At 40.6% G+C, this 12,169-nt stretch overlaps 1 protein-coding gene across 3 annotated transcripts in view; it reads left to right on the forward strand.

The window, feature by feature from the left end:
- NDRG3 (NDRG family member 3) overlaps positions 1 to 12,169 on the forward strand; it is a 65,875-nt gene that overhangs the window by 43,516 nt on the left and 10,190 nt on the right. For all 3 annotated transcript variants that reach the window (XM_066235742.1, XM_066235744.1, XM_066235743.1), the window contains 6 exons: positions 196 to 256; positions 2,008 to 2,094; positions 4,301 to 4,357; positions 10,739 to 10,842; positions 11,644 to 11,709; positions 11,826 to 11,877. In XM_066235742.1, the coding sequence (XP_066091839.1) occupies positions 196 to 256; positions 2,008 to 2,094; positions 4,301 to 4,357; positions 10,739 to 10,842; positions 11,644 to 11,709; positions 11,826 to 11,877 (427 nt within the window). The remainder of the gene's footprint in view (positions 1 to 195; positions 257 to 2,007; positions 2,095 to 4,300; positions 4,358 to 10,738; positions 10,843 to 11,643; positions 11,710 to 11,825; positions 11,878 to 12,169) is intronic.

The raw sequence follows: 12,169 nt of genomic DNA on the forward strand, positions 1-12,169 counted from the left end.
TACATCAGCTTAGAAGTAGCTGGTCATATCTGTTTTGTCGTAGGGAACTAAGGCTCAGAAAGTTAAAGAAATCTGACGAAATTCTATATTTGACAAGCATCAGAGCCGGGACTTGAACCCAGTTGTATTCTTTCCATTTTGCCATGCCAGCTCCAAGCGAGTTAACCCTTCAGTGTCTGTGTGTTTCGTTCCCAGTGTGAAAAGCGTCATTGGCGTTGGAGTTGGAGCTGGAGCTTATATCCTCAGCAAGTTTGCCGTAAGTACACGGGGGATTTGCCTCAGCACCCTTGAGATGCTGCCTAGATCACGGCTCTGACTGCTGTGTGAGCGACCAGGTGCTAGTGTGGGTCTTAGTTCCATTTTTTTAATAAACTCTTTCAGCTCCAGATACAGGTTTGTGTAAAGCCTTGCTTTATACTTATAGTATCTGAAAACTCACAAATGGGGTTAGTACATCATTAATAAAGAGTAATTCTTAGAGAATACTTATGATGGAATTTTGTACAGCCATTAAAATGTTGTGAGAAGAGCTTGTAATGATGTGATTCACATACACTAAAGCATTAACAAAGTTAGAACACAGATTCACATAAGTTTGTCTCAGGCATAGGAAAGGACTAGAAGAAAATATACCAAAATATGAACAGGGATTGATGTTGTATGGTAAGATCATATGAAATTTTATTTTCTGCTTTTTATAATGTCTCTATCAGATTGTCTGTTGTGTGCATAACCAGTGTAATCAGAGAGGAGAAAAAGTAAACTAGAGAAATTTGAATTTATGTAGAAATGTTCCTATGGATTTTTATTTAAGAAACTTTTTTCAGATGCTTCCTGGGTGAGAGGACAGTCTTCTGGGGTGGTGTGTCACCATGTGGTTGCCCCTGTCGAGTGGAAAATAGCTAGTTTAAGCCTCAGCAGCCCTTATGCCAAGTAGTTTCAAGGCAGCTTCCCCCAGCAGGGAAGACCCACCACGAGCTAATCAATTGCAGAGACCAGTGCCTGCCTCTGCGTAGAAATCTGTCTCCCTCAAAGATCCTTGCAAGGCAAGATTAATTGACTGCAGTGCAAGAAACTGGTTTTCCAAGTGCTAATCAGATTTAAAGAGCTCTTTTTCTGAATGGCCTCCCTAGCACTCCTACGGGGTCTTACTTTCAAATCTGAAGAATCAGGCATAGTAAGAATTAATTAACCATGCTCCAATATTTTTAGAAGAATGCTAGAAGATCAAAAATATGAACAATAAAATGGCAATAAATACATAGCTCTCAACAATGGAATCTAAAAACCAAACAAACAGCAGAACAGAAACAGACTCACAGATAACAGAACATTTTGTCAGTTGCCAGATGGGAGGGGGCTTAGGGGGATGGGTGAAAAAGGTGAAGGGATTAAGAAATACAAATTGGTTGTTGCAGAACAGTCATGGGAATGTAAATTACTGCATACAGAATATAGTCCATAGTATCCCTTTTTTTTTTTTTAGCAAGAGAGACAGGAAGGGAGAGATGAGAAGCATTAACTTGTAGTTGTGTTACTTTTGTTCATTGATTGCTTCTCATATGTGCCTTGACTGGGGGTGGGGCTCAAGCCAAACCAGCGACCCTTTGCTCAGTCCGTTGACCTTGGGCTCAAGCCAAGGACCATGTCGATGATCCCACATTCAAGCTGGTGAACCCGAGCTCAGACCTGATGAGCTTGTGCTCAAGTCAACAACCTCTGGGTTTCAAACCTGGATCCTCAGCACTCCAGGTCAACGCTTTATCCACTGTGCCACCTCCGGGTCAGGTTGAATATAGTCAATAACATTATAATAACTCCGAATGGTGTCAGATGGGTGTGAGATTTATTAGGATGATCACTTAGTAAGTTCTGTAACATCTAATCATTGGGGTGTACACCTGAAACTAATATAATATAATATAATTGAAATTTTTAAAAATAATTAAAAAAAAAAGAATTCTGGGAGTGGAACTTTCATACTGTTATCTTTGTCTTCTATTTCAGCTCAGTCATCCAGAGCTTGTGGAAGGCCTTGTGCTCATTAACGTTGACCCTTGTGCTAAAGGCTGGATTGACTGGGCAGCTTCCAAAGTAAGCACCAACTGTCGTGGCCATTGGCTCATCTCTTGGTCCCTTCTCAAAATGGCTTATCTGTTTTATTTTTACTTTTTCATTGAGAGGATATACAGTGAAGTTACATTTATAATCACCACCCAGTTAATATACAGAATATTTCCAGCTCTGTTCTTAAATTAATACTTCCTCTCCTTCCCTGAAATAATCATTACTCTGATTCAATCACCATAGATTGGTTTTATCTATTCTTAAACTTCATGTAATTGGAATGATGGAATTTGAATTCTTTTGTATATGGCTTTTGAGATTCATTATTGTCTGTCTCATTTGAGTTGTATGTAGCAGTTCTTTTTAATTGTTTAGAAGTCTGTTGTGTGCACTCACAAAATGAGTTATGTGGTTGCCGTGAATAAGGCTCCTGTGCACAGCCGTTCACCCGTCTTTCATAGACATACACATTTGTTTCATCTGGATCTGTATCTGGGAGTGGAATTACTGGGTCACAGGCCAGTTGTCTGTCTAGCTTTTGCAGATGATTGCCAGTGTACACACCAGCGATGCATGGAAGTTCCTGTTATTCCGCATACTCACCAACGTTGGATAGTCCTTTTTATATTTATTAAAGATGAGCGTTTTATTTCTAGTATTAATTTGTTTTTATATGGTATACATCACCAAAATAGCTTTCATTATTTAAAAAAAAACAAAAAACTTTTTATTGTGGTATCTTTTTAAATTTCAGCTATGCTTATAGATAAATAAAGCCAGGTTTTAATTTGTATTTCCCTAAGGGCCCATGATGTTGAATACCTTTGCTAAAACTTACTCTGGTCATCTAAGTATCATTTTATGAGGTGACTATTCAAGTCTTCTACCCTTTTCTTTCTTTTTTTTAATTAAATCAGGTTGCTGCTCATTTTCCTATTGATCTCTGAGAGTTGTTCACATATTCTGCATATGAATCCTTTATTGGGTACATGCAAACATCTCACAGTCTATGGTTTGCATTTTCACTCTTTTAAGGAGTGAAATGAATAAATTAATCACTCTCTCCAGTGAACCCAAATAGCTTATCTGTGCTGCTGCTCCCAAAGATGTGTGGGTTGTAGTGTTTGCACTCTGAAAAATGAAGGTGTTTGCTACCTAGATAGAATTCTCTCTGAACTCTCTTGGAGATAGGAAACTACAGGGGATGCTAATGACTTTACAAATACATAAACAATCTCGGCAACAGCCAGAGAGATAAAAGGGAATACAGGGAAAGGTGTTATGCTATATCCCATTTACACTGAATTCACCTATGCTAAAAAAAAAAAAAATCACTGTTTTTAGGTTGGAAAGGAAAGTAGTTTTGACATTTTTTTTTTCTGCTGAAGTACAAATGATATTTATGATGTTTTAATCTAAAATTACAGGGTTTAGATTAAACCAGTGATGTTATAAAATTTTCTAGAGAAAAATAACCTAAGCTTTGATTACTTGCTAAAAAATGCCTCACATAATCATCTCATTTTTAAACAAATGCCTACCTCTGAGTGCTTTTAAGTTGTCATAAGTATTCATTTTAATACACCAAAGAAGGCTCAAGGGGAATCAGCAACACAATTTGAGATGGAAATTTTCCTGAAACTAGATTAACAGTCTGCAGAGTTGCCACAGTTGGCTGCACTGATTAGACTGTGATAAGTATCCTTTTGAAATGGGAAAAATTAGAAAAAATGTTCAAAATGCAAGAGCATTCAGTAAACAGCAGTCCTGTCCTCTCTCTGAAACGAAGATAGCAAGAATTGGAAGGAAGGAAGAAATTCAGTTCTGTCTCTCGGCTGCCTTGGGAGCAGTCGTAAGTCGATTCTTATGATCCATGAATCCTGTGTGAATGCAGTACAGGCAGGAATGAAGTAACTAATAGTTGTGACTCCTTAGTCTTCAATTTTCAAAGAAGTTATAGCTCCATTTCTTCCAGCTGCTAACTTCAAACCAGGCTGTATTATTCCCCTGGGGGAAATCAGGGGGGAGACGTTTTCATTTTTTCCTGATGTGCTTCTTGTTCTCAGGTCTCTGGAAACCACCATCACATGAAACTGTATGACACTGAGTTGTGTTTTCATTTGTTAAAGGATGATATATGTATAGACAATAAATTGCGCTGATCCTAGTGGACAGCGTGATAAATTTGTACATGTACTTATTAACTGCCTTGATGCAAAATTTTTCTTTTTAGCTTTCAGGCTTGACAACCAATATTGTGGACATTATTTTGGCTCATCACTTTGGGCAGGTAAGTGCCTATTCCAGGCAGGAGAGCTGTGTTTATTGGCTTACATGCAAAGAGAGGGCTTAGCTCAGGAAAGGAGGGGTACCTTAAAATTCGCTTGATCCTAGTGGGTAACACTTGCAGAATAGTTTAAGATGCATGTGGCCCAGGAAAGTCTGCTCTTAGGGAAAAGGTAACTTAATACCACATCAGTTTGGGCATTTGGAGAGAGATGAGGGAAGGCAACCTCCTCTCCCCCGCTGCCCCCACAAACCTACCTGTTCCCTCCCTGTAAGCAATATGCCGTCTGTTAATGTTTGACAACATCACATGCCTCACCAAACATCTTTAGAGCCATAATGAGGTCTAGGAAAGGCTTCACAGAAATAGAAATTTCAGAGAAAAAAGAAACCAAGAAATACTGTATTAAAAGAACCTTAGAGGCCCTGGCTGGATAGCTCTGTTGGTTAGAGCGTCGACCCAAAGCACAGAGGTTGCCAGTTCGATTCCTGGTCAGGGCACATATAGGAACAGATCTCTGTTCCTGTCTCTCTGTCTCTGTCTCTCTCTCTTCCTCCTCCACTCTCCCTGGCTAAAATCAATAAATTAAAAAATAGAAAAGGAATAAAATGTACCTTTAAAAAAAAAGCCTGGCCTGTGGTGGGCCTAGAACATCTGGAACACTGAAGTAGCAGGTTCAGAACCCTGGGCTTGCCTGGTCAAGGCACACACAACAAGTCATCAGTGAAGAACTAAAATGAAACAACTATGAGTTGATGCTTCTCCCCCCCCCCCCCCGTAGAATCAATAAAATCTTTCTTTTAAAAAGAACCTTAGAGTTTGTCGTGTTCAGTCCCCATGTCTTACTGAGGAAACAGGTCTCCAGAGGGACTCACAGTTACATGGATAACTGTTAGATGACAGAGAGGAGCCAAATCCTCTCTTCAGAGAGAAGTGACTTGAATAATACATGTCTGACAGCAATTACAGCATGTGTTTTTTTGTTTTTCTTTTTTTTAATTTATTTATTAAATTTAATGCAGTGACATTGATAAATCAGGGTACATATGTTGAAAGAAAACATCTCTAGATTATTTTGACATTTGATTGTGCTGTGTACCCCTCCCCCAAAGTTATATTGTCTACTGTCACCTTCTATCTGGTTTTCTTGTGCCCCTCCCCTCCCCCAACCCCTCTCTCCTTCGCCCCATCCCTCCTCCCCCTACCCCTCACCCCTGTTGCCATCACATTCTTGTTCATGTCTCTGAGTCTCATTTTTATGTCCCTTCTATGTATGGATTCATATAGTTCTTAGTTTTTTTCTGATTTACTTATTTCACTCAGTATAATGTTATCAAGGTCCATCCATGTTATTGTAAATGATCCGATGTCATCATTTCTTATGGCTGAGTAGTATTCCATAGTATATATGTACCAAAGCTTTTTAATCCACTCGTCCTCTGACGGACACTTGGGCTGTTTCCAGATCTTTGCTATTGTGAACAATGCTGCCACAAACATGGGGATGCATTTCTCCTTTTGGAGCCGTTCTATGGTGTCCTTGGGGTATATTCCTAAAAGTGGGATAGCTGGGTCAAAAGGCAGTTCGATTTTCAGTTTTTTGAGGAATCTCCATACTGTTTTCCACAGTGGCTGCACCAGTCTTCATTCCCACCAGCAGTGCAGGAGGGTTCCCTTTTCTCCACATCCTCGCCAGCACTTATTCTGTGTTGTTTTGTTGATGAGGTGATATCTCATTGTGGTTTTAATTTGCATTTATCTAATGATTAGTGATGTTGAGCATTTTTTCATATGCCTATTGGCCATCTGTATGTCCTCTTTGGAGAAGTGTCTATTCATCTCTTTTGCCCATTTTTGGATTGGATAGTTTGTCTTCCTGGTGTTGAGATTTACAAGTTCTTTATAAATTTTGGTTATTAACCCATTATCAGACGTATTGTCAAATATGTTCTCCCATTGTGTAGTTTGTCTTTTTATTCTGTTCTTGTTGTCTTTAGCTGTGCAAAAGCTTTTTAGTTTGATATAGTCTCATTTGTTTATCCTGTCTTTTATTTCACTTCCCTGTGGAGATAAATCAGCAAATATATTGCTCCGAGAGATGTCGGAGAGCTTACTGCCTATGTTTTCTTCTAAGATGCTTATGGTTTCACGGCCTACATTTAAGTCTTTTATCCATTTTGAGTTTATTTTTGTGAGTGGTGTAAGCTGGTGATCTAGTTTCATTTTTTTGCAGGTAGCTGTCCAATTTTCCCAACACCATTTGTTAAAGAGGCTGTCTTTACTCCATTGTATTTCCTTACCTCCTTTGTCAAATATCAGTTGTCCATAGAACTGTGGGTTTATTTCTGGGTTCTCTGTTCTGTTCCATTGATCTATATGCCTGTTCTTATGCCAGTACCAGACTGTTTTGAGTACAATGGCCTTGTAGTATAACTTGATATCAGGAAGTGTGATACCTCCCACTTTATTCTTCTTTTTTAAGATTGCTACAGCATGTGTTTTTTCCAGCATTTTGTCAGCTGACGGTGTTAGAATTTATAAAGAACATGAAGGAACACTGAAAGGTGACCGTGGGAGGAAGGCAGTTCCTTTCCAGGGTCTGGCCTCTAGCCCTTGTTTGTTTCGTTTTGTTATTGATTGGTTTTAGAGAGAGAGAGAGGAAAGGAGAGAGAAACAAACATTCATTTGTTGTTCTACTTAGTTGTGCATTCATTGGTTGCTTCCCATTTGTGTGTGCCCTGACCAGGGATCAAACCTGAAACCTTGGCGTTTCAGGACAACATTCTAACCAACTGAGCTCACCAGCCAGGGCCTGGCTCTTTCTTTAAAATGAGAATAGGAGTCAGGGTTTGGCGTACAGGGCTTGCGACACCTCAGCAGGCCACATTTTCCATCCTGTGGGCTGTGTCTGGGAGGTCGTTAGGAGACAGAAAGCACACTTTCAGCAGGGAAAAATTTAAATTAAACATTGTGAACTAGTAGAAGACAGTTAATTTCTCAGGGAGGGTAAAAGAGAACTCCAAAGGGTCTAAACTGCTGCCTCTAGGCTGAGGAAGCACAGACGCTGAAGGAACTAGGTTGTGCCTCCAGCACCAAGCCAGAGAGTCAGGCTCCTTTGAGAAAGGTATGGTTTCCACAGAAAACACAACCAGCCACTAGTGAAGAAATTCACTGGAGTGTAAGGGCTTAGAGCCACTTACCACATGGGGGAGACATTTGTCTAAAAGGTCTGAGCTGCTACAGAAGCTGCCAGTGTGTGGGGAGAGTGTGGGCTGAGGGTGTAGCTGCAGCTGGTCTGTGAGGGTCCCTGAAGTTTTAAAAAGGATGGGCAGAGGGAACATGTGTATGCAGTCTAGCTCCTGTTACAAAGATTGGGCGGGCTGAGGCTAGGAAGCCAGAAATAATAGATAACTGCACAGGTGCTTTTGCCAAATGGCTTCTGATTCTTGGCTGTCTGTCCATATTTTGTAAGGGTAGATCACTGAGAGGTCGGTGTCCACCAGGTGAGGCCATTTCCTTGGGGATCCCCTGATATTTTTATTTTTTAATTTATTGATTGATTTGAGAGAGAGAAAGAGAAACATCGATTTGTTCCATTTATTTATGCACTCATTGGTTGATTCTTAAATGTGCCCTGGCTGGCCAGCCTTGGCGTATTTGGACAATGCTCTAACCAGCTGAGCTACCTGGTTAGGGCCTGATGTTGGCATCTTTAGATCTTTTCTCTGGCACTAGGTCAGATTCCCCAGGAAAGCTTTAAAATTACACACCAGACCCTTACATGAGTATTTCTGGATGCAAGTGCAGAAGAAGACCAAGGGCCTCAATATTCAGTCTTTAAACTTTCGCTGCAGCCTCCTGTTTTCAGTATGGCGTAACCACCGCTCCCTGAGCCTTTATCTCCCAGATCAGACATTTTGTATTGTATCATTTCTAGCAAATAAACTGAAATACAATGAATTTTTGTATATTGATCTTAACATCCTTCAACCTTGGTTAACTAATTTATTAGCTCAAATTGTTTCTATAGATTCTTTAGGATTTTCTATATGCAAGGTCACGTACGTCATCTACAAATAAATATAATTTTACTTCTTCTTTTTGAGCCTGGATACCTTTTCTTTTTTTTCTTACCTAAACAGAACTTTCTAGGCCCTAGCTAAAATGTCTGGTACAATGTTGAATAGGAGTGATGAGAGTAGACTTCGTCATCTTGTTTCTGATCTTAGAAGGAAGCGTTCAGTCTCATTACTAAGTGTGATGTTTGCTGTGTGTTTTCCATAAATGCCCTTTATCAGATAGAGGAACATCTCTTCTGTTCCTGGTTTGTTGAGACCTTTTATCACAAAAATGTATTGGTTTCTGTTAAGTGCTTTTTTTGTATCTGTTGAGAGGTATGTTTGATCTTTGTCCTTTATTCTTTTAATATGGTGTATTACATTTACTATATTTTTGTATGTTGCGCGAACTTTGTATTCTTGGGATAAATCCCTCTTGCTCGTGGAGTATAGTAGACTCCTTTTTTTTAATATGTTGTTATATTTGGTTTGCTAGTACTTTGTTAAAGATTTTTGTGTCTATTATATAGAGGGGATATTGGTCTATATATATTTTTTAGTGAGAGAGAGGGACAGGCAGAGGGAGATAGGAAGGAAGAGAAATGAGAAGCATCAACTCGTAGTTGTGGCACTTTAGTTGTTCACTGATTGCCTCTCCTGTGTGCCTTGACCGGGGGCGGGTGCTCCAGCAACCTAGTGACCCCTTGCTCAAGTCAGTAGCCTTGGGGTTTTGAACCTGAGACCTCAGTGTCCCAGGTCAACGCTCTGTCCACTGCACCACCACCGATCAGGTGGTCTGTAATTTTATTATGTCTTTGTCTGGTTTTGGTATTAAGGTAGTATGTGGCTGTATATAATGAGCTGAAAAGTATTTTCTTATTTTTTGTAAGAATTTGGGAAGGCTTACTGTTGATTTTTCTTTAAATGTTTGTCTCAAATTTGTTATTCAGGTTCCTCTGTAGACCGTCAAGTGGGAGCTGGCTAGATAATTTCACCTCTAATTACTGTGTGCTTCATTTGTTTACTTTTCGTACTATACTGTAGCACTCACCAAGTTTCCTTGGAGTGATCCAGTGCCCTTTAGCTGCAGGTAGACTCTGATCCATTTGGTCAGTTGCCAGCTGTATTCTTGGCTCACTTGACCGGCATGGTAGTGAGAACACAAAACAAATGTTCCCCTTCTCTCTGTTTCTCTGCCAGGATTGCTGGTGACCTTTACCCACTGCCCTGGATGTACGGGCTCTCTTCCTATCCCTGATGAAGTTTTTCTCTTTTTGTTGCAAACATTTCCTCTCTGCCTAGCAACTGGTTCTGATGGCCTCTGAGAAGGCCAGCAATCGATGGGCTGTTGTGCAGTGGGTGCCAGGGAGGGGGACTTGCTTGTTACAGTACGAATCATTTGTTTCTCTTGAATTTATGCCTTTAATAGTATTGTGAATGAGATTAAATAAATGGTAAGTTGACTTAATAAAATGTCAAATAGATAAATAATGTATATTATTAAATGATAGTATACAGCCCTGACCAGATAGCTTGATTGGTTACAGCATTGTCACGAGGTGCAGAGGTTGCCAGTTCAATCCCCGTCAGGGCACGTACAGGAACATATCAATATCCCCCCCCTTTCTCTCTCTTCCTCCCTCCCTCCCTCCCTCTCTTGCTGAAATCAATAAAAAAAAATTTTAATAATAGTATAGAAATAGTTAATATACTGATTATATCAGTTAAGATATAGGGAAGTAAATTATACAGATTTATGGCTATTAAGAGAAATGTTGCCTTCTATTTATTTTACACTTTACAGTTTATATAACTTTTCTTATCTCATCTTTATAACAGCCATGTAGCTGGTTATTTTCATTTTACAGAGACTAGCTCTGTTTTTATGAGAAATGGCAGAACATGAGGAAATCTCTCTCTCTCTCTCTCTCTCTCTCTCTCTCTCTCTCTCACACACACACACACACACACACGTAAAAAAGGAAACCAGGGTTCCAAATGGTTAGGTGCCCTGAGTTCCACAGTTAGTACTCGAGTCCAAATCTGGTGCAGCCTCCCTGTGCTGCAGGTGGCGTTATGCGGAGTATTCCCAAATTTGCACTTGACCTAGAGTTGACTGCCAGCCTTTTCCATCGTAGAATCTTAGGTGCCCTCATCCAGCGCAGAATGTGCGCTGAGCCGGTCATATACAAATAAAAAAGATTTTAGCCCCATCATGCACAGAGTGCTTTCTTTGGTTTTGGATAATGAGAATGTAAAAAAAAAACAACAGCAGGCTTATATCATTGCTCGGAAGTTTACTCACGGCTTCTTTCCATTGTTCTAGGAAGAATTGCAGGCCAACCTGGACCTAATTCAAACCTATAGATTGCACATTGCCCAGGATATCAACCAAGAAAACCTACAGCTCTTCCTGGGTTCTTACAACGGGTACAGTTGTCTCCTGTTCACTTAAATGCAGTCCAGGTCTAAACGGAGAACGGACACTTATGAGAGAGGGGAAGGGGAAATGAACTGCTACTTCTCACGTTGGAGGTTGGGGGTTGCGCGATGGGGTTGCATTCGTGCCCTTCACCACAGTAGAAGAGGAAGGGCTTTCAGACGGATAGGAAAACCCCTTTCAAGAAGAATGAATGAACCGAAGGCTGTTTGGGGCAAGTTCAAATACTGGTTGTAGTTTTTTAGATGTTTTGAGATGAAAAAGTACCTGAAGTTATGTACACACATAAAAACACACAGTTTGAGGTGGCACAGAAAAATGTGTGTGGCGGGGAGCAGGTGATTGAAATCGTGGGCCTTGATTCAGCTTTTCTTTGCTGACATCTTGTCATCAGGCAGAAGTAACACATGAACAGAACCTCATTGTTTTTAGTTGAAACCAGAAAGGTTTATTAGTAATTATGTTAGTTACAAGGAAACTGCTCCCCCCATTTCCCTTCTCTTAAGGAATTTATCCCTATAAACCAGTTGGAAAAGGAAATACTTAGGGCTTGAGGATTTCAATGGCGTTGCTATTGAGTTTTCAAGTTGCCTCCTCTAGCACCCTGCAGAGTCCCTCAGGGCAGAGCTGGGGCCGCGTTCCTGCTGTGTACCAACTGGGGGGGCTACTTGGGAACCAGCAACTCGAGATAGTTGTTACATTCCTGAAGTATTTTGGTTTTCATGACCAGGGAATAACTGAATTGTCATGGTTTTACCTGAAAACAGCATTGCTTCCTTTGTTCTCTCTAGCCGAAGAGACCTGGAGATCGAAAGACCCCTGCTGGGTCAAAACGATAACAAGTCCAAGACCTTAAAGTGAGTACTGAGTTTCCCTGCTAGCTTGCTGGCTGTCCTTGTCTCTCAGAGGAATGCAGGGTTCAGTGGAGCACATTCTGCTTGCTGAGTGTCGCCTCTTATTTTGGCTTCCACAGGTGTTCCACTTTGTTGGTGGTAGGGGACAATTCACCCGCAGTCGAGGCTGTGGTAAGTATGTCCTGATGTTGTGAAGATGAATGAGAGTAAGATGTGTGATTATAGCACGCTGGCTGTTGCATGAGAAACAGGCGGTAAACACTCATTTTTGTTACTTCGGATCACACGGATCAGGGCTTGCTCTTTCTTACTCAGTTTGGAAAATGCACTCCTCATTGGTCACTAGATTTCATCAGAAGGGATTGGTTTACCTTGTGCCAAAGAGTTCAGCTAAGCACCATTTGCTTCTTGTCATACTCTCTGGTAGCCTCGGCCTCCTGCAGCCACTGTCAGTCCGGAACTG

The sequence above is a fragment of the Saccopteryx bilineata genome, chromosome 6 (assembly GCF_036850765.1).
Source record: "Saccopteryx bilineata isolate mSacBil1 chromosome 6, mSacBil1_pri_phased_curated, whole genome shotgun sequence".
Lineage (NCBI taxonomy): Eukaryota > Metazoa > Chordata > Mammalia > Chiroptera > Emballonuridae > Saccopteryx > Saccopteryx bilineata.